This window comes from Mauremys mutica, chromosome 10 (genome assembly GCF_020497125.1).
Source record: "Mauremys mutica isolate MM-2020 ecotype Southern chromosome 10, ASM2049712v1, whole genome shotgun sequence".
NCBI classification, from domain to species: domain Eukaryota; kingdom Metazoa; phylum Chordata; order Testudines; family Geoemydidae; genus Mauremys; species Mauremys mutica.
Window position 1 is genome coordinate 18,271,612 of NC_059081.1, and position 22,228 is coordinate 18,293,839.

At 46.5% G+C, this 22,228-nt stretch overlaps 1 protein-coding gene across 1 annotated transcript in view; it reads right to left on the reverse strand.

Moving 5' to 3' along the window:
- Nucleotides 1-17,811, reverse strand: part of LCT (lactase) — a 34,174-nt gene extending 16,363 nt beyond the window's left edge. The window contains exons 1-7 of the mRNA XM_044978452.1: nt 17,151-17,811; nt 15,839-15,918; nt 14,396-14,479; nt 5,109-5,211; nt 3,861-3,939; nt 2,403-3,111; nt 973-1,618 (exon numbers count right to left, since the gene is read on the reverse strand). Coding sequence (XP_044834387.1) covers nt 973-1,618; nt 2,403-3,111; nt 3,861-3,939; nt 5,109-5,211; nt 14,396-14,479; nt 15,839-15,918; nt 17,151-17,811 — 2,362 coding nt within the window. The remainder of the gene's footprint in view (nt 1-972; nt 1,619-2,402; nt 3,112-3,860; nt 3,940-5,108; nt 5,212-14,395; nt 14,480-15,838; nt 15,919-17,150) is intronic.
- Nucleotides 17,812-22,228: the final 4,417 nt, after the last annotated feature.

Here is a 22,228-nt window from a genome sequence, read left to right on the forward strand (position 1 = left end):
CTGTGCTACCATGTGGGAGATTTTCAAAGGCACAAGTGGCTCTTTGATGCCTAACTCCCTTCACAAGTCAATGGAAATTAGGTCCCTAAGGACTATTTGTTCCTTTCAAACCCTCACTTTTGATTCCTTCTTCTGGCCCCTAAGCCAACATGTTTATATTTTGAAGGTCAAGTGTCTTTAGCCACTGCAAATGTACGGCTCTCTTATGGACCTACTACTATACTGAGACAGAACTGTCATGTAAATTCAGTGCTGACTGGACTTTCCTGGAGAAAGAAGTCCTATAATTAACCACAGAACGTGTATAGTAGGGGCAGCAGTGCCAGCTTCCTCACACTGCCCTACCAAGGTGCATCCACCTACAACCAGCAGATGGAGATTACCAACAGCGGTAGGTCACCAATCACAGTTAATGATACTGAGCTGCTTTGTAAAGCACTTTACACACACACACACACACACACACACACACACACACACACACACACAAAATGATGTTTTCATACTCTAGGCAGAGATATGCCAGTCTTCTGCACTTTGGCCCTGATCCTGCAAGGAGATCCAATCTGGTGGATTCAGACACTTGCCTAGTAGCACATTGACTTCAATAGGGCTTTGTATAAGGACAAGGGTCTTCCCCCAGAGCTCAGTGCAGGGTTGGGCCCAAGTGTGCCTGCATTACATAGTATGCACAGAGAGAATACGGTGGGGGAGGTAATATCTATTATTAGACCAACTCCTGTTGGTGAAAGAGAAGTTTTTGAGCTTACACAGAGCTCTTTTTCAGGTCTGGGAAACGTATTCAGGCCTGGTCTGCGGGATCAAGTCACATCTAGTAGCTGCAGTTGACAGAGGATGTAGCTTTAATGGTACCACACAAGTGGGAATGTTCACATGTTGTCACAAGTTTAAGTGAAAAAACACTGGCCCAATTAAATAACATTTAACCATTTAAAAATAAATACTGCATACCTTTCAGAGCCTCGTTGATGTACAGCCTGAAATAATCCATTCTCTTCGTGTCATTAACAACATCCCCTCCATCTTCTGTGGGCACACCATTCCCTGCTATGTAAATTGGGATCCTAGTCCCTGTATATTCCTGGGAAACAAACTTCAACAGCCTTCTCAGCCCCCAAGGGACCACTCTGATCCAAGAGGAGGCAGTCTGTGGCCAAGAAGGATCAACATGTTGGGAAAAGTTCCCAACATTCTCATAGGCTGGAATACAGGTGTCATTAACTGCAGTGCTGATCAGTCTGGAAGTGTAATGAGAAAGACCAAAGAAATCTGCAGTTCCTTTCACTATGGACTTCTCTTCCTCACTAAATGAAGGGAGGATGGCAACTGGGATAGAGCACTGCTGGTTCTTCTGTTGGATCTGGGACTTCAGGATATCTGGGTAGTCTCCATTAACAAATATAGGGTGAGCAAACCAGCCTAGCATGAAATGCATGTAGCGCTCAGCTGCCTTCACATCCTCAGAACTTGTTGGGGTCTTTGGTTCAGCCCAATCTGAATTCAGCACAATTCCCACTTTACCATGCTGCTGGGAACGATATCGGTCATCATATAAGTGCCAGGCTTTTGCATGCGCCTTAATAATTGAGTGAGCCACCTTGGGAGAGAAGGAGGAGGGAAGTAGTCACAGCACTGCACACAGGTTTGGAGCCAGCAGTTTAAGAACTTTTAGACATGAAGATTAAGTACATATAAAAATTAAACATTCCTACCCAACATAAAACCCCAGTCAAGTTCATAGAAAGTGCTACATAAAACTAGTTTGAATCCAATGAGGAAAGAAACCTCTCCTGCCACCTTAGCCGCAAATGCAGATTCAAGCTTTGAGGTTTGAAGTTCAGTCAACTTATTTCATAGCTGTGACAAGCAATGTTAAGAAGCTGCCACAGTCCAACCCAGATACACCTTCAATTCAGTTGCAATGGGGTCTTCTCTCTATGTATAGGCCATTGCACAAACACATGGCAGGATACAGTACCTGTCCTGAATGTCTCGCAATTTAAGGTTGGGTTTTTCAAATCGCACTCCCATTGAAATCCAACCTCCTTTGGCCTCTTTGAAAATCCCAGCCTAAAATGATGAGTGATGTGACAATAAGGGCTTTGGGAGGAGAGGGATACAAGCAAACACATTCATTCTCTTTGTTTTGCTACAATTAAGTATTAACCCTTTATTTGCCTATCAATCAAGCCCTTGCTAATTAGCAGATTTCTTATAAGTGCTGCAGTAGGATATGTCTTGATGAGAGAGTGCAGGCCTTACATACAGATCATTTGAGATTTCCCCACCACCAGGTCACAGAATCAACACAAACAGAATGTAATCAAAGAAAAAGCACAACTACAATAGCCCCAAGAATGCAAGCTCCTCTTTGTGGGTACCTTATAAGATGCTACTCCTGGATCAGTGATTCCCGGGGGATGCTGTCCAGTACCATAGCCAGCATAGCTAATGACCCAAGGTTCATGGAAGGTAATCCAAAATTTAACCCGATCCCCAAAGGTGGCAAAGCAGAAGTCTGCATAGTCTGCAAAAGTATCAATAATGCTTTCATTCTGCCATCCACCGAGATCTTGCAGTGTTTGTGGGAGGTCCCAGTGGAACAAGGTCACCATGGGCTCAATATTAGAGTCCAGTAAGCTGTTTATCAATTTATTGTAGTAATTTACACCTTGGGGGCTGAAGCTGTTTCTAATGCCAGTGGGAAAAATCCTGGGCCAGGATATAGAAAACTTGTACAGCTTCGACTGAAGACCCCTGAGCAGGTAAACATCATAGTCAATTTTGTGGTAACTGTCACATGCCACATTTGCGGTCTGATTCATGTGGACATGACCTTGCTGGCCAAACCAGTCCCAAATACTCTCTCCTTTTCCATCCTCAGCCCAGCCTCCTTCAACGTTAAAGGAACCAGTGGATGTGCCCCAGAGGAAACCACTTGGGAAAACATCATGCACAAACGTGTCTCTCTCCAATTCGGACTGGTTAGCAAAAGTTTCCCAAACTGTTTGATAGGAGGAGAGAGGAGCGAGAGCAGCAGCCTGGCCCTCTTGTAGTCTTTTTTGAATAGTCGTATTAGCTACATGTGGACTAGAGATTTAAAAAAAAAAAAAAAAAAAAAAGTTAAAATAGAGTCATGATTGGTGGCATTATTACAGATTGCAGACTATACGGCTAATAAATAGTCATTTCTTTTTCAGCTCCAACGTACTAGCTACACTGTGCTGTCTTAATGCTCTAATCAATCCAATGGTCAATTGTCTGTCACTTCTGGTGTACAATTGACTAACTCTACAGACTTGCACAGGAGACATTTCTAAGCCAGCATTTTGGGTGCATATGGCCTGTCTGACTACACCTGGGTCAAAGATGAAGACAAAACCCTTGTGGCGCATATTGACTCCATGAGCACTGCACTTACTAAACTATGTAGATCATGAAACCCACAAGGGTTAAATTTGTAATCTGAGGAGTTTACAGTAATGAACGATGCTAAGGCTACTATACTATTATACACAGCTACTACATACACTTGTGTATAATCCAGCTAGCCTCACAAGAGTGACAATAAAACACCTTCAAAAAGGCATTGCATTGTAAGCTGTAGTGATGGGAGCAGGTTCTACAGGAGTACAAGATACTCCGTTGGGCCTGATGCAATCTCAGTGGATGAAGAAGAAAGAAATGCAGAGCATTTCTAGTTAAAAAGAAACTGCATTTAAAAATGATTTGACATCGCATGTTTATTAAAGGCTTTAGGACGCCATCTGTCTAGCACACTGTCTTCTACAGGACATGAGAGTTTACAAGACTTCACTTAAGGAACAAAAACTGTGTACCTAATTTTATGAATTGATGAGTAGTTTAAGAATTCATTAACATCATATCCCACTGCTAATGCTTTGTCTTGATTAATTGCTGAAAGACAAGAGAAAAATACAACTCAGTTGCAAAAAAACATGTGACTTCTGATATTAGCCAGTTCAGTTCCCCATGATATGTACCTGATAAACGCTTGTGTATGTATAGATTTTTCTAAGTGCTAAATAGCTACAATAAAAGCCTCTCCCCTAGCTACTTTGTATTGTTATCCCATTCTCATTTTTTGCACCTTCTTTTATTCTCACCTTTTACCTTAGCAGTAAAACTAGTGATGATCTGTGGATTTATTGTAAGCACTCAAGTTTATGGTAAGGATAACACTTTCAGGCAGGCAATTTCAGGATTGCTTTGGGAGAGTGAGAATAGTGATCTTTGTTTTGTAAAATTTTGGTAAAATAACAGCAGTTACATCCCTCTCTCACTCATCTCTCCTCCTGCACCTTGGCAGTTTAAAAAAAAACCAAAAAACTCTGGTTGATACATGTGCAACTCAACCAAATGACTGTTGGCATAGCCCTCCAGGCTGGCAGTTAGTCAGGTACATGGGAGCGGTTCTGGAGAAGTAAAGCTGTCTGTGAAGGGGCACAGGCTAGCAGTTAATCAGGGAAGTGGTGGGGGTGGAAGGTTCTAGATTCTACCGGCAGGCAGCTTACCAAGCTGCTCCATTTTCCAGGCAGCTCTAAGAAACCTTAAACCAATGACTTGTGGGAGCGTGTGTTGTGCTGGGAGATTTGTGCGAGTGACGAATGAGGGATGTGTCAAAGCCTGGGATTTAAGAAAATGACCACACATTACGTCAGGATAAATTACGATATACATAAGCTCATGGTTTGAAATCCAGTCTTTTAAAAACTGCCTCTCCCAATACTACCTGCTTGGGAAGATAATATTCGAGTCCCCGAAACATTAGCTTTATAGTTTAGATCGGATGCTCAACCAAAATGTGGCTATTATTATTATTACTTCTTGTTTAGTGAAGACTAAAGGAACCAACCAAAATCAGGGCCCCATTGTACAAGGTGTTGTACAAACAGTAAGACAATTTAGGCAGACAAAACAGATAAAGTATGGGAAGGAGGAAATGTTAAGTTGCATTTGACAAATGGGGAACTGAGGCATAACGATTAAGCGCCTTGCCCTACATCTTACAGGAAGTTTCTGGCAGAGTTGGAAACTGAATCCTTCCTTCTGAACATGTCACTTACCCTGGAAAATGCCAGCTACTGTTATAAATGGGTTCTCTTTCATGGAGTTACATTCACGAAGTTTTAGACCAAAGAGTAAAACTTTTGTGTTCTCCTTGACAGTCTGTAAGACAAAAAAATGGCATCACGTTGTATGAAGGAGATAAACAAAGGTACAAGCTTGGCATTTATTATTTTCAACATGGGATACAAAACCTGATAGAATGCCTACAAAATTGCACGTCAGGGATAAGAATGTTTAAAAGGCAGATTAACACATAATCAAGAGGGGGGGTGTGAAAAAAAATTTGCATTGCTTGTACCACAAAAAATATGTACATATATACACACGTATGCAGCCTATTCAATATTAACCCTTGGGTATTTACTTTGAGAACTAGCTTGTTTCCTGGGAGGTCTCCAGGTGGTACTGTGGGGTGGAACATATATAGCCAGAGGAATGAGGGGATCAGGGCATATCTGCCAAACCACATGGCAGACTTGCCCAGCTTCCTGTTGCTGCTGGACTCTGCATTCTGCTTCATGCTAAGCAGTAGAGGCGGCAGTAAGGCAAGATGCTCAGAGCAGCGTCTAGGGCCAAGGCAGACCTGGCAGAGACAACAGTGGCTCAGTGCTCAAGAGGTCAGGGACATAAGTAGGGGGAGGGGAGAGAATATAAGGCTCATTTGCCTGCTTGAAGAGTGGAAGCCTCTTAGTGCCTGGGAGAGTGGAGGTGAAAGGCTCATGGGATTGAGGGAAGGCATATGGAATAAGGGAAGGGATTGAGAAGTGAGATATTTGGCACCAGTCTCCATCCCTACTTTTAAGGAGGACTGGTCAAAAAGGGATAATTGGGGGAGAAAAACAAAACCCACCTTTTATTTTCAAAACACTAAAGTTTTGGGGGGTTGATTTTTCATTTAAAAAAAAAAACCTCTTAGCTAAGAAATTGTTTCAACAACAACAAAAATGGTTGGTCTAGCTGCAAAGGTTAACTGGAGGAAGTACTGTCAAGTGGCCAGGAGATTAGGGAATCCTGTCTTCCATTCTTGGTTCTGTAACTCATTTGCTGGATGCACATACACCAGTAAATGTGGTAGCTGTAATTCACTACCTGTGGCAGAATTGATAGGAGCACTAATAGAGAGAGACCTTTGGTACTTTCATCGCTGCGTGATCTAACCCTATTGTGAGCCCTGTCCTTGCTAATGTTTCCACCATTGCTACCACAAGTGAACAATTACACATACAAAGCTTGTTAGGGTAGTTGTAAAGCCAGAAATAGAATAAAATAGTGCCCCTATATGTAAAATGGAGGCAAAACTCCTTGCCTACCTAACAGGGATGCTGCAAAAAATTTGTGAAGCGCTTTAAAAGCCTTGGATAAAAGGCGGAATGTAATTTCAGTTGTAACATTCAGTGATCGCTGCCCAAACTGCATTTTCAGTGCTTTCAAACACCTGTTTTAAGTTAGAAAAGCAGTAGCGACATGCCAATGAGCAACACACAGCTGTTTCCTGGCATGGCTGTTGTCTGATCTGTGGTGACAAAACAGAGCCATTTAGCTATGCTTCAGTGAGAGTGTGGATTTCCCCGGCTTTGTGTGGCTTGTAGAGGCAATGTCTGTGGATTTCTCAAAACAATGAGCATCTTTTAAACCTGTTTTGTGTTTTGCATAGACAATGCACAGGCAGCTTCTCTTCTCTCTTTCTCTATTTCTAACATGGCCATCACTATAAAAGACGGTTACTCACCTGTAGTAACTGTTGTTCTTCGAGATGTGTTGCTCCTATCCATTCCAGTTAGGTGTGCGCGCCGCGCGTGCACGGCTCTTCGGAACATTTTTACCCTAGCAACACTCGGTGGGTCGGCTGGGCGCCCCCTGGAGTGGCGCCACTATGGCGCAGGATATATACCCCTGCCGACCCATCCGCTCCTCAGTTCCTTCTTGCCGGCTACTCCGACAGTGGGGAAGGAGGGCGGGTCTGGAATGGATAGGAGCAACACATCTCGAAGAACAACAGTTACTACAGGTGAGTAACCGTCTTTTCTTCTTCGAGTGATTGCTCCTATGCATTCCAGTTAGGTGATTCCCAAGCCTTACGTAGGCGGTGGGGTCGGAGTTAGATGTTGCAGAATGCAAACTGCTAAGCCAAAGGCTGCATCAGCTATGGACTCTTGGACCAATGAGTCAAAAGTGTGGATCGAGGACCAGGGAGCTGCACGACACATCCCCTGAAAGGGTATGTGAGCCAGGAAGGCAGCAGAGAAGCCTGAGCCCTGGTGGAATGTGCAGTAAGATGGCTCCATGGAACATGGGCCAAAAATCCAGGAGGTGCGGATGCACAACGTCATTGAATATGAAATCCTCTAGGAGGAGACAGGTAAGCCCTTCGTCCGGTATGCCGGTACGACAACGGTTTGGGGGCATTACGAGAGGGCTCTGTCCGCCAGATATAGATTGCGGACGCCCTACGGACGTCGAAGGAGTGCAATTGTTGTTCTCCTTGCAATGAGAGTGGCTTCGGAAAGAAGACCTGAAGGAAGACATCCTGGTAGATATAAAAGGCCGACACCTCCTTAGGGAGGCAGGGCGGACGTGGTAAGAACTGCCCTTGTCCTAGAGGAACACATTATACTGTGGGCCTATTGTGAGAGCCTGTATCTCGGAGACTTGTCTGGCCGTTTGAAAGGCTACAGGAAAACCGTCTCCCAGGACAGGTATATCAATGAGCATGCTGAGATTGGCTCAAATAGGGCAGGCATAGACTGGTTAGAACCAGGTTGAGGACCCAGGTTTATGGCGGGGCCCCACTTGGGGGGTATAAACGCTCCAAGCCCTGAGGAACCTGATGGAATGGATCGGGACCTCGGCGGGAGAAACATTGCGTGTTTCGAAGCAGCAGGAGAAACGCGTCCACTTGGCCAGATACATTAACCGAGTGGAAGATTTTCTACCACCCCGGAGAATCCTGTAGACCCGAGGCAGAACCACGTAACTCGGAACGGGTTAGCCACGCAGCAGTCCTGTTGTGAGGTGCAGGGAGTACAAGGGTGGTGAAGCTCGCTGTGATCCCGCGACACGGGGTCTGGGCAGAGAGGGTTGGCTACCGACAGGTGTAGCAACATGGTGCACCAGTGCTGCCCGGGTTACGCTGGAGCGATCACGATCAGGTGCGCTCTGTCCCTGCGGAGTTTTAGCAGGACCCTGTGAACCAGCGGGAACAGTGTAAAGGCGTACAGCAGATGGCTGATCCACGGCCTCAGGGAAACCCCCCCAAGACCGAGCCTGGGGAGAGGCCTTGGAACGAGGAGAACTTCTTTCTCTCTTCGTTCTTGCGAGAGCGAGGAGGCTATGCGGGCAAAGCTCCACGTCCGGAAAACGGAATGGATAATGTCCGGAGGAAACGACCACTTGCGAGACAGGAAGGATCTGCTGAGGCGATCCGCCAGCTGAGACGCCTGGTACACAAGGCAGACCGGTCTCAGCTCTCGGACATTGATGTGTAAGGCCATCTCTCGCGCCGACCGAAGGCCGTGAGTGCGAAGCCGAGCCAGGGGAGCACCCAGCCGAGAGATGGGGTGTCTGTCCGGAGGGACCCCGAGGGGTGAATGGAACAGCCTCCATGGATACACCAGGGAGGGCGCTGACTCCCGGTCGAGGGAGCCTAGGATGCTCGGGGGGAACGAGACGACCACGAGTATGGTATCTCTGCCCGGGTGGTACACCCAGGTGAGCCCCAATTGAAGTGGACGGAGGCGAAGCCTGGCATGTTCGGTTACAAACGTGCAGACAGTCGTGTGACTCAGGAAACCTAGGCAAGTGCGAGCCAAAGTTGTCGGGAAGGACCGTAGGCCTTGTACAATCGTTACCCTCGCCTGAAACCGAGGCTGAGGTAAGCAGGCTCTGGAGAGACTGGAGGCCAGGGTGGCCCCAATGAATTCTATTCCCTGTGTGGGAATGAGAGTGGATTTTTCCATTGATCATCAGGCCTAGACACGGGAATAGGTCCGTGTCGATGCCCACACGACTGGTAACTTGGGCCTGGTGGTCCCTTGAATGAGCCAATCGTCTAGATACGGAGAACGTGTATCCGACAGTGGCGAAGAGACGCGGCGACTACAGCCCTGCACTTTGCATACACTTGGGCTGTATAGAGGCCAACCGGGAGGGCCGTATACTGGAAACGACGGTAGGCCCCAAACGAGGGCACCTTCTGTGTGGAGAAGAAATAGTGATGTGAAACATGCGCCCTGCATATGGAGGGCGGCGTACCAGTTTCCGGGATCCAAGGATGGGATTGACGTCCCCCCTGGGTACCGTGCGGAACTTATCTGCATCGTGACTTGTCACGGTCCCGCAGGGCTAGGATAGGTCTGAGACCTCCCTTCGCCTAGGGGATAGGTTTCATCCTTAGGTACCTCCTGTACCTTTGGGGTCCGGATTGACGCCCACGAGCGCGTAAGCCACGCCCGCTGGCAAAGTACTGACTTTGGCAAGGCGCAGGGAAAGAGCGGATACGCTGGGGACGGCAATGTCGGTTCTGAATTACCGGCGTGTGTATGCCGACAGAGAGAGAGCTCAAAGCGACCCTGCTGCCCTCTAGGCTTTGCCGCTTAGGGCCAGTGTTTCCAGGGAACAGGCCATTGTCATTGAAGGGCAAGTCCTGTACAGTGTGCCGCAGCTGCGAGGGAAGGCTCGATAACTGGAGCCATCTTGTGGCCACCCCCGAGGCCAGAGCAGGAGTTCTGAAGAACCGCCTCTGTAAATTTGGCTGCCACCCATAGTAGTGGCTAAGCAGGGCTTGCCAGTCTGCCACACGAAGTTGCAGGGCCCCCGCCGAGTATAGCTTACGGCCCAGTAAGACCATACGCCTAGCCTCCTTAGATATAGGGGCTGGTGCGTTTGGATTAGAGGAGGGCCCGAGGAGTATGTTCCTGCCCCCCCTATCCGGGGAGGAGGAAGAAGAAAGGCCAGGGAGAAGCGGGTCCTGTGTGGGCTCGCGCTCCTGGACGACCTCCTGATCCGGCGGGATCGGGGAGCCCGGTGGATGAACCGGGGCTTGCTCCATACCGGTCGGAGGGGGACAGCTAATTGTGACCTCTGGCACCCAGAGCTCCGACGGAGCGGAGCGAGATGGGATCACTGGTACGCCGCTGGCGTGGTAGGACACCCAAGGCGTCCAAAATGACCACTGATAGGTCTCCTGGAAGACTCTGGAGGGCCCATCGGAAAACAGAGTCCTACGCATAGGAAGCGTCCGCACGGAACGACACTGATGCGTGTCTGGATGGCCCTGGAGGAGCTGAAAAGCCCATGGTAGAGTCTGCGTCTGTAACTGACGTCACTCGACGCTGCGCCCGGGATCGGTACCGGGATGGATCGGTGCTGCGGGACGCTGACCGGTGCCGCGAGTACTACTGGTACCGACATGGAGAACGGTGCCGAGACTGAGAGCGGCGTCGGGACCTCGATCGGCGGGACCTAGAACATCTGCGGGACCGCGATCGTAAACGGTGCCGCTCTGCGGTGCCGACGGAGGGTGGACTGATCAAGGCAGGCTTGCCGATTGACTATGTAACCCGCACCGGCGGTGTCGGGGGCTGAGGCAGCGCAGGCTCTGCCCTCGCCAGCAACTCCCTCGCTGTGGAAATGTTTCCGGCGTGGAGGGAATAGTGAGCTCGACCACAGCTCGCACCACAGACGCCACTTCATAGCGAGCTCGACCACGGGCCGTACCGGGGAGCGTTCCCGCACCGGACTCGACGGCTTTGCCTGGCCGGAGTTAATGGTGCGGGTATTGTCGGTGCCGCGGCAGACATTGGTGTCGGGTGGTCCGACTGAGCATCGTGCTCGGCTGCGGCGCAGGCAGCTCGGACGCAGCTTCAGAGCGAGCTCGACCACGGTCCGTACCGGGGAGCTTGCCAGCACCGGACTCGACGGTCCGTACCTGGCCGGAGTTGATGGTGCGGATATCGTCGGTGCACAGCAGACATCGGTGCCGGGCAATCCGACTGAGCATAGCGCTCGGCTGCGGAGCAGGTGGCTCGGACGCCGCTTCCTAGCGAGCCCGACCACGGTTAGTACCGGGGAGCTTACCGGCACCGGACTCGACGGCTCTTGCCTGGCCGGAGTTAATGGTGCGGATAGTGCCGGTGCCGCGGCAGACATCGGTGCCGGGCAATCCGAATGAGCATCGCGCTCGGCTGCGGAGCAGGCAGCTCGGATGCAGCTTCAGAGTGAGCTCAACCGCGGTCCGTACCGGGGAGCTAGCCAGCACCGGACTCGACGGTCCTTACCTGGCCGGAGTTGATGGTGCGGATATCGTCGGTGCCATGGCAGACATCGGTGCCGGGCGATCCGACTGAGCATAGCGCTCGGCTGCGGAGCAGGCGGCTCGGACACAGCTTCCTAGCGAGCTCGACCGCGGTCCGTACCGGGGAGCTTTGCAACACCGGACTCAATGGTTCTTACCTGGCCAGAGTTGATGGTGTGGATATCGTCGGTGCCGCGGCAGACATCGGTGCCGGGCGATCCCACTGAGCATAACGCTCGGCTGCGGAGCAGGCGGCTCGGACGCAGCTTCATAGCGAGCTCGACCACGGTCCGTACCGGGGAGCTTTCCAGCACCGGACTCGACGGCTCTTGCCTGGCCGGAGTTAATGGTGCGGATATTGTCGGTGCCGCGGCAGACATCGGTGCCGGGCGCTCCGACTGAGTATAGCGCTCGGCTGCGGAGCAGGCGGCTCGGACGCAGCTTCAGAGCGAGCTCGACCACGGACCATACCGGGGAGCTTTCCAGCACCGGACTCCACGGCTCTTGCCTGGCCGGAGTTAATGGTGCGGATATTGTCGGGGCCGCGGCAGACATCGGTGCCGGGCGAGCCGACTGAGCATAGCGCTCGGCTGCGGAGCAGGCGGCTCGGACGCAGCTTCGTAGCGAGCTCGACCACGGTTCGTACCGGGGAGCTTTCCAGCACCGGACTCGACGGCTCTTGCCTGGCCGGAGTTAATGGTGCGGATATTGTCGGTGCCGTGGCAGACATCGGTGCCGGGCGATCCGACTGAGCATCGCGCTCAGCTGCGGAGCAGGGACGTCGGCGATGGTCGGTGCCGAGAGGCCTTAGCGGTACCGGCGATCCGGTGCCGAGGGAGCGCTCCTTGAAGATTAACCAGCGCTCAGCGCCGAGAGCGGAGGAGCAAGAGCTGCCTCCCTCAGGAGCTGCTTGAGGGGAAAGTCCCGCTCCCCTTTGTTCTCAGATGAAAGGCCTCACAAAAGCGGCACTTATCTGTGTGGTGAGATCCCTCGAGGCACTTAAGAGAGGGTCTCTTGTCGGCAGCGGCTTATGGCCGGCCGAGCATTACACAACCCTGTGGACCGGGCATCGGACCCGGTACCGGGTGAGGGGAAGGGGATAAACCCCGAACCCCTGTAAAATAAATACTATTCTACAAACAAAATAAAGTTAACTACAACTGTAAACAGAACGAGAGAAACTACGAGTAGCTAGGGAAGTGGAGGTCAGTTAAGCTGCGCTCCACTGTTCCAACTGGCCGTCACGGGCGGGAAGAAGGAACTGAGGAGCGGATGGGTCGGCAGGGGTATATATCCTGCGCCATAGTGGCGCCACTCCAGGGGGCGCCCAGCCGACCCACCGAGTGTTGCTAGGGTAAAAATGTTCCGAAGAGCCGTGCACGCGCGGCGCGCACACCTAACTGGAATGCATAGGAGCAATCACTCGAAGAAGAACATCTGGGTGCTCAGTGAAGAACAACTGTCATGTGTTTAAGGCACAGGACTGGGAGGAATTAGGAGACTTGGGGTGTCTTCCTTGCTCTGCGGCTCACCTGTTATGAGACCTTCAACAAGACACACAACTTCTGTGCTCACATCAGCAAAAACGGGAATAATGTATGACAGGTGACAATATCCTGGACAAATTTGATGGAACTAAACGTAAATCAATAATGTTTATCTTAACATCTTTGGAGCTCATTGTACTAAAAATGCAATTGTTTGTGTGTTGGTGATTGTATACAGCTCCTCTACAAAGAGGGGAGTGCTAATAAAATTCCTCCATTTATCCGTTCTTTGAAGCCACCCTCTGGAGAAGTACACATACACTAGTTCAAACTGGATTCTACAGGAACCAACAGAGAAAGAAAGGATTTTTGGATAAATAGCCAACAAGCTCAGGGCCTGTTTCCTGATCCAGCAAATGAACAGGACCTGTGGTCCATGGAGGTCCCCAATCCTTCAGGAAGGGTTGGAAGGACTGGGTTTACTGAGCCCCCCTAAGACTGGGCATTAGTTTTGAGCTGAGGCTGTTACGAACTTGTGCCCATAGAAGAGACCCCTTTGAGGGGTTTGAAAGACTTATCACCTGTCAGAGCACAGAGTGATCTCTGGCAATCTTATTAGCATGTATTCAGGTTCTTTTACTGTTTTAATGTGTTTTCTCTGTAGTGCTTTTACCTTAAGAATAAAATAGGCCTGCATAGGAAGTGCTGCAACTTATAACTGTTGGCCATTACAGTGTGTGCCGTCTCTGAGGGGAGAAGCAAAGCAGGTCTGCTTTATGCAGCCTGTCTTTTGCTAGTGAAGTCACAGTACAATCAGGGAGCTATGCAGACTGGAAACATCCCAGTCAGGAGGGAGAGAAAAACACTGGTCCCCATCCAAGCAAGGCAACAGCTACTGGGCCGGAAGCCTGACAGTGGTGCCCTTGCTGGACCACTAAATGTAGGTGCAGTTTTCCTCAACTGTGACAACATACACCTAGCTCATAGAGGATTTAAGAGGGTAAATTACTTTGAGTTCCTCATATGGAAGTGGCTATAAACAGCCATTAACTGTCAAATGAATTGTTTCTAATTGATTAATCTTTTAAAGACATTACATATAACCACAGCTAGTGGTTTCAGCAGTTCAACAGAATTACAGTATATGGGCAATAGTCTTAAACCCATCTATTCCACTCTACCACTGATATGTTATCTCATATTAATGTTAACCCCAATAATAATCCTTTCCATTTCCTTTGAGGACACTTGAAAAGTAGCTGTGAAAAAGAATGCATTTCCCCACATGCAAAACATATTTAGAACATTTTTCCCTTTGGTGAAGATCTCTACATAGTAATTTAAAACATTAAGAACATATTTCTTCCCTCAGTTATACAGGCACAAAATTGAACTGGCACAGGATTTGCACTTGTGTAACCAAAAGCAGATTGGATCCCTAAAAGTCCAAAGCAGTCTAGAAATCTCTTTACTATTTTTACTTTGAAACATTGCTCAAAATTACCTGTAACTCATTCAACTTCCTTTTTAAGTCTACTTCTTTTCTACAGTTGTATTGCAGGCTGAGAGAGAGAAAATCTAGAGAGTCCTGGAAAGAAGAAAAGGCAAATCACTACTCCAGAAATAATTTTTGCTATTAAAAATTGCTTAGGAAAAAGAATAATTTCTTAATGTCTCCTCTGAATTGGCACTATCCTTAGAATGAAGTATTATATAGAAATACCTGAAAGATTACCAGTGATTCTAGTTTTAGGACTCAGAAGTCCTACAGAAATAGGGGAACCAGGAAACAGTATAATTCCTACCAATCCCACTGGACAACAGGTAGAATCAAAGTGTCATTTGGTTTACAGCCGTAAGGTTGTTTCTCAGGACTACAACGATATGGAAGCTGATCAAATGATTCAGAGTATTTTGTGTGTTTAACATTTATCATTTGCAATTAGTTATTAAATAGTCAAGACTGAGAAAGTTCATGACTAGTCTTGGCAATGCAGATAAAGTTTTGCAACGGGGTTCAGAACAGTTTACTAATACATACCTGGAGAAAGTACATTTTTAAAAGCCTTTGGTAGTGCCACACCTGCACATATTGTCTCATTATTTCATTTGAAAAGCAAATGAATGCAATGCCTAAGAAGTATTTGGTCACTGATTTCAATCTCAACATCTTCTGGCCTCAGCAGACTAATAGGTAGTGTTTGATCTTTCCAAAGAACTCAATACCGTAGAGAAGAGCTGTTATTTCCAGTCAGATGAACTCTAAACTTACAACCTACCACTTCAACTGAGCCCTAGCTTGACAACTGGTCTGATGGGACTGGTTTCTCTCCAGACTGTGCCAACCAGACATACTTGGCCAACAGAGCATGAATAGCTCAGGTTGGAGCCATTAGAATCATCACAGCTACTACACAGCTTTTAGAAAAATAAAGTTGGAGACAAGAGTTAAATAGGAAATAAAACAGGCAAAGTGGATTTTTACTAGTCAGTATTTAAAATGTGAACTCTTATTAATTGGAATCACATGGAAAACAACAGTGCGGCATCTCTCTGCAGTAGCCTTATAATACATGCAGAACATTCACATTATTACAGCTGCAAATTGTGAATGTAATTTATCATCAAATCTTTCAAAGGCTTGGATCCTAAAGTAACTATGCACCTGTGCAACTTTACTGGGACTACTCATGAGAATGAAGTTACATTTTAAGATGAAGATTTAACTGACGAATACAGTGTCTATGCTTTTTAAGTAATGCTTACCAAACAGGACAATTTGGTCGTTTAAAAATTAGTTCAGCTTCACATGATTAAACTACTGAAATAAATAAATATTACTAAATCAGATAGATCAAATTACAATTGCAATAAGTTTTTATTCCTTAAAAAAACGCTAATCAAGTTCAAGTTAATAAACAAGAATTCCAAGACAATAAAGTATCACCCTAAGAGAGGCTAAAAAAGATTCCAATGCTGCACTCCCAAAGACATGATCGATTTCCAGTGCAATGGACAGTTTTCCATCTGAAAAATACAGAAAAAAAGTGCCTATTATATCATTTACTTGGGGGAAGGAGGGAAAAGAATGAAAGATGCAGATTCACAGTCCATATATTAGAAACCAATTTTTCTAGATTACATTATTTAAAAGATGTCCACTGGGGGCAAGGTGGAGGGGAAGAGTAGGAGTTCAGCAAGTGTCCTAGACTGCTCAACACCAGCTGCTGATCGCACAGAGCACTAGTGGAAAGCAGGAGTTCAGGGAAAGAGTTCTAGGTCTGATGGGTCAATTTTTAAACTGTTTTGGGCTGAGAAACTAAATGATCTACTTAAAAACGTCCCTAAGTTGAACAATTTCAGGACGGCAAGCTTCATCTCTACCCAAAACCTATGCACTAGCATTAAAAGAATCTTAACAAAAGCCAACAAAAAGAAAGCCCACAAAATATGGACTAAAGGGGGAAAAAAGTCTTAAGCCTCTCCCAGGTGGTGGTTGCTGCTAGAACTGGATGGAGAATGGTCATTCAGTTTCATAGAGAATTTATAAATTTCATTTCATTCTGATTAGGAATGAAAACCAAAAATTTCAACGTTCTCTACAACAGGGAATTCCCATTCTCTGCCCAGTTCTGGGAACCATAGCTCTAGAGCACTGTGCCTGGTGGGTGGCTCTAGATTCACAAACCTTGGAGCCCAGACTCCCAAGGCTTCCTGGCTTCCCTTAAATCCACCACCAAGGAGCTTGGCCAGGCAAGATAGCCAGAAGCCAGGGAGATTTCCCACTGAAGCTTCCTACGACTTTCTTTTGTCTCTATGAGTTTAACTTAACATAAGAACATAGAAAAAAGACAGCAGGAGATCCGGGTCTTTGAGGGGTGAGTGCAAAGCTTTGAATTAAGCCCTAGGTTATACACATTTTAATGTAGACCATAACCTTTAGCGCACAATTTTCACTTCTTTAAAAATGTCCAAGATACTCTTAAGCTGTTAAAGAAAACAGAAGGTAATTTAGCTATTTCTCTATGGTGTGAACTCAACTGGGGAATATTTTGTTATTTTAAAATGCAGAGATTTCAGAGAAACTGATCATTCAAAATGTTTCTATAGACATTTTCGCTACTGTCCCGAAACACACACACACACACACACACACACACACACACACACACACACACACACACAGCCATTTACAGTTTCATCACTTCACACACTGTTTAGGAAAGTCAAACAGAATTCCATTCCCATTTTCTCTTTACCTTTTGAAGAATATTTTTCATGGTAGATTTTATAAGCTTTTTCATGTGCAGCAGCTAGACTCTGGAGAGAGGTCTGTGGATCATCATACGGCAGGCTCTCAATGATCTCAGGCAAGTCGCTAAAAGTGAGCCACATGTCAACCATATCACCAAAAGAACGGAAGTTAAACTCAGCATATTCCACAAAGAGGTCAGCAAAGGTCCTGTGCTTCCCAAGTGTGGACTGTGTGAGCACAACCCCAGGCAAATGCTTATGATGCAGAATTATCACTGGCTTAAGGTTTGCAGCAGTAAGAGACTTAAGAAGTTGTCTATAGCACTGAACTGTAGCCTCTTCCGGATTCTTGGCATTCCCCTCTGGAAGGATGTGTATCCATGGCATAAAGATTTTATAATGCGTCACACCACTTGCGTGAAGGTAGGAGAAGTACTGTGGCAGAGAAGCCAAAAAAGGCTGGTGGCACAAAAAATTATGTCCTTCATCCACTACAACATTAAGAGCTTCTTTGCCTAAGAGCTTGTTTTGAAGATTTAAATTGCTTACTGACTCATCGTTTAGGGGACCAGCAATGGCAATAAAACCCTGAACTAGTTTCCAGTCTACCCCACAACAAGGAGAAAAGACAAGAAAAATTAACACTACCTTACAACCTAGATCCATCTTTGCTAACCTGCTTGAGAGAACAGTGCTTTATGCTATTTATGCTAGAGCAGAAATAATAAAATTAACCTTTAGCTTGCATTATCTATTGTGCAGATAACATGCCCACGAGCACCTAGCACAAGGATGATAAAACAAAGATATTTTTAAAAACACTTCACCGTTGCCCCATTTAGCCGGGCATAGGTTATGCAAACATAAATATGGTTGGTTACCTTACAGTAAGGAAGGTGGTTCTTTGAGGGGTGTTATCCATACAGACTCTACTCCTAGTGCTTAGATAATAATCCTTTGAAGAGCAGCATCTGTTGGGGCTGCATCTGTGCCCCTGGAGCATTGTGAGCACTGTATGAGAGGATATAGAGCAGGGGTGGCCAAACTGTGGCTTGTAAGCCACATGCGGTTCTTTTACTGTTAAAGTGCAGCTCATGGAGCCCACCCCCATCCTCCCTCCATTCTCCACCTACTATACTGGGGAGGGTGAAGGGAACTTGGGACCTCTGCCTTGCAACAGGGTGGTGGGGTAGGAACTTCTGCCCAGTGGGGAGGGGGGGACTTGGGGCTTCATCCCTGTGGGGCGCACCTGCTGGGGCTCATGACTTCAGAAGGAGCAGGGCTGAAGCCCTGAGCCCCGTCAGGCAGCTCCTGCTGGGCTGAAGCCCTGAGCCTCAGCAGGTGTGCCCTGGCTCTCGAACTTCTGAAGATTGTTGTATGCAGCTCAGGGGGTGGGGGTCAGTCAGTTTGGCCACCCGATAGAGAGGGTGGGGATATCTCAACCACCTCTCAGTTCCTTTGCCAATAAAGAATCCCATGTGACAGGACTCTGAACTAATGAGGATGGAAGGTAGATTGTGGAATGTGTGTGGCCAATACATCTTGAAGAACCACGGTTAGTGTGGGGTGAGTATCCATTCTCTCAGAGTGATCGTCACAAAGATTCCTCTCTTGATGGCTAGCAAGCAATATCCCCATCCTGGGAGGTGGGTAAGAGTATAGTAGTAGGATTTTATGTTTGTATTTTGTATAATTTAGAATGAAGGATAAATAATAATAATGTCGCATGTATTAAATGTACTGATGTATGATTTGACCATATCCTGCCAGCCACCCTTTTTTGAATCGGGGAAAGGAATGGCCTAATGGGCCATTGGTAGAGATGCATCAGCCAGAATCTGTGTCTGGGCAGATTTCAAGGCAATAACAGACCTTTTAGGGTCACCACTTTGTTGTAGGTTTAGCATTTTAAAATAAGAATATGGTTGTTTTTCTCTTGCATTGCAATTTGATGTTCCTGTTCAAATGTTCTGTATAAATCAATTCTGTTGTGTGTGAGAGAATGAGGAATGTGTGTGTTAGAAGATAAGTGTGAAGGCCCAAACCAGATGTTCTAGGGAGGAACTGAGGATAGGTGCAAGGGCGCCAGAAGATTACAACATGCAAATGTCAGAAGAGGGCAGATTGACGATTCTAAAGATGAGACAGGAATCTATCAATAGGGACAAGATAGTTGTGATAAAAACCAGCATGGGATAACTTCTTGAGAGACTTGATGAAAGAACAAGATAAAGAATGGGAAGGACAATTTAAGAAAACAAGCACTCATCAGACAACAATTGATTACAGCATGACTACGCAAAACTCATTGGTCCCAGTGAAGGAAAAAATCACTATATAAACGGGGTGCCTTGCCACAAAACTTTGGGTTTGTCCTGCCAAGACTTCCCCAGAGCATAGTGTCCTGACCGACAGAACCTGGCTCCTACCTACCTGTGATCAACCTAGCTGGCCACAAGATTGATCCAGACTCTGGACTGGTAACTGTAACGTTGACAGGCAGGACAGTGTGAGTGTGACTAAATGCATATGCTAATTGTTGTATCTTCAATAAACGTGGCGTATTGCCTTTTCACCTGAAAAAGATCCTGTGTGCTTCTTACAAGCATAACAAGAGGAGTCCTATTTCAAATACCAGCTGAAGGACAGCCCCAGTGATGCTTCCATCTGATCTGGAGCCTTGCACCAAAGCATAGTGAGTGGAGAAGGTGTTGACTGACCTTCAAGTCAGGAATCATACTTTGCAAGAAGTTCTTGATAATTGGAAACTCATAGTTGAAGCATCACCAAGAATGCTTTCAACAAGAAAGACCCACTTGCAGAGAAGTTAGATCTGGTCTGTTGCTTTGATCTCTGTTGGATAGCATGGACAACCAGACACCCTGGGATAGAATGCTGAAAAAAAATATTTACATCCATCAGAACCTGGTATCTTCCATCGGCATACGTGGAGATCACAGGGACACGTGCAGGAGTAGCTCATATAATCTTTGTCTGTTCTAAAATCCCCTACTTGATTGGTAAGACCATTTTGCCCAACGAATATGGCTATAGCATGTCCAACAATTTATGCTGCTTTTCTGAGGGATATACAACATTCTAATCAGATCCCAAAAAACTTTTAAAAGCAGCAAAGAATCTTGTGGCACCTTATAGACTAACAGACATTTTGCAGCATGAGCTTTCGTGGGTGAATACCCACTTCTTCGGATGCAAGTGGTGGAAATTTCCAGGGGCAGGTTTATATATGCAAGCAAGAAGCAAGCTAGAGATAACGAGGTTAGTTCAATCAGGGAGGATGAGGCCCTGTTCTAGCAGTTGAGTGAAAACCAAGAGAGGAGAAACTGGTTCTGTAGTTGGCAAGCCATTCACAGTCTTTGCTGAGCTCCAGTTCATCTGCAAATTTGACACCATCAGCTCAGGATTAAACAAAGACTGTGAATGGCTTGCCAACTACAGAACCAGTTTCTCCTCTCTTGGTTTTCACTCAACTGCTAGAACAGGGCCTCATCCTCCCTGATTGAACTAACCTCGTTATCTCTAGCTTGCTTCTTGCTTGCATATATAAACCTGTCCCTGGAAATTTCTACCACTTGCATCCGAAGAAGTGGGTATTCACCCACGAAAGCTCATGCTGCAAAACGTCTGTTAGTCTATAAGGTGCCACAGGATTCTTTGCTGCTTTTACAGATCCAGACTAACACGGCTATCCCTCTGATAAAAAACTTGTAGTTCATCCAATGGAGATAGAGGGAAACTTAATTGTCTTTTCGGGGACAAGGAAGAAATAGCCAGTGGCTGGAGGTCTTCTCTGCCAAGCTCTTGTTCCTCCTCCAACACTTGTTACCAGAATTGGTACTGGAGCCAGCTGGCTTAGTTGCTTTGAGGAAAATTACCTTGGAGTCTGCTGAGGAAGCCATTTTCCTAATGTATGGACTGATAACCCCAAGGAGGCCCTTCGGGCCTGCAGCCAATAGTTTAGTATCCATGTATTGTGTGATGTTATGATTAATCAATGTTATATTACATATATTCATTGTATGTTAATCAGAGTTGATTTGTAGGATTATTAAAGTATAAGACTGATCAGTATTTAGAGGAACTATGTAGTAGAAATGAGTAGGACAAGCTGAAATTCAAGAAACTGTGGGTTGATGCCTGCAAGACTTTAGCTTAGCTATTGGAGACAAGAAATGATGGTGTAAGTCAATGACTGAGAAATAACCTGAAAGATTATGGGGGAAAAAAAAGGAGGTACCAACTGGTAATATTACAAAAAAGTATAGCTAGGAAGATTAAATTATAAAGTGCTGTAACAACAAATAAATTTATTGTAACCAGTACGTGCCTTTAACTGCGAGATAAAGGTGGTACATCAATAACAAGAACCTACACAGCCTATAGAATTCAGAGTCTCTTGTGTTTCTAGGGGACACAGACCAATAAGAAAGAGGGTTGACACTTTCATGTACATAGGTAGAACGTAGGTATAGACAGATTAGCAGTATAAAAAAGGGAGCTCAGAGTAGGCAAATTGAGCTTCCTATGGGAAACTCCAGCAGGAACAACTCCCATATTGGTCAATCCATGAGAGGTCCAGCAGACTAACACCATCTAGGAGGATGTATGTCTGTAGGTATAATTGATACATTATACTTATCTTTAGGAATTATATATGCTGTGACATTTATAACTTCATTGGTAACTTTTATTAAAGTACTAAAAGACAGATGGCTCTTGTAACTGTATGCATTATTTGCCTACGGTTTCATGTGTTCCTATGGACTGTAGAGCCAGAACAAACAGATAATTCTGTTGAACTTGAGCCTGTAGCTGCCAGAGCAGAACCCACTGGAGTACAATTAACATTAAATAGAATAAAAGGCTACAGGCCCAAGGTTGGTAAAGTTACTGAGGGGAAGGAGGGCACACAGGAGGGTACCAGTTCAGTGGTTCCCTTCTGGATTCAGATTAATGCGTGTCTCTAAAGGATTCCTTCCTCGACTGCCTGTTCACATCCCACTGGGTTATCTACGGTGGGGAAGGGTCACATTCCAACAAGAATAGTCAGCTTTCTCATCCT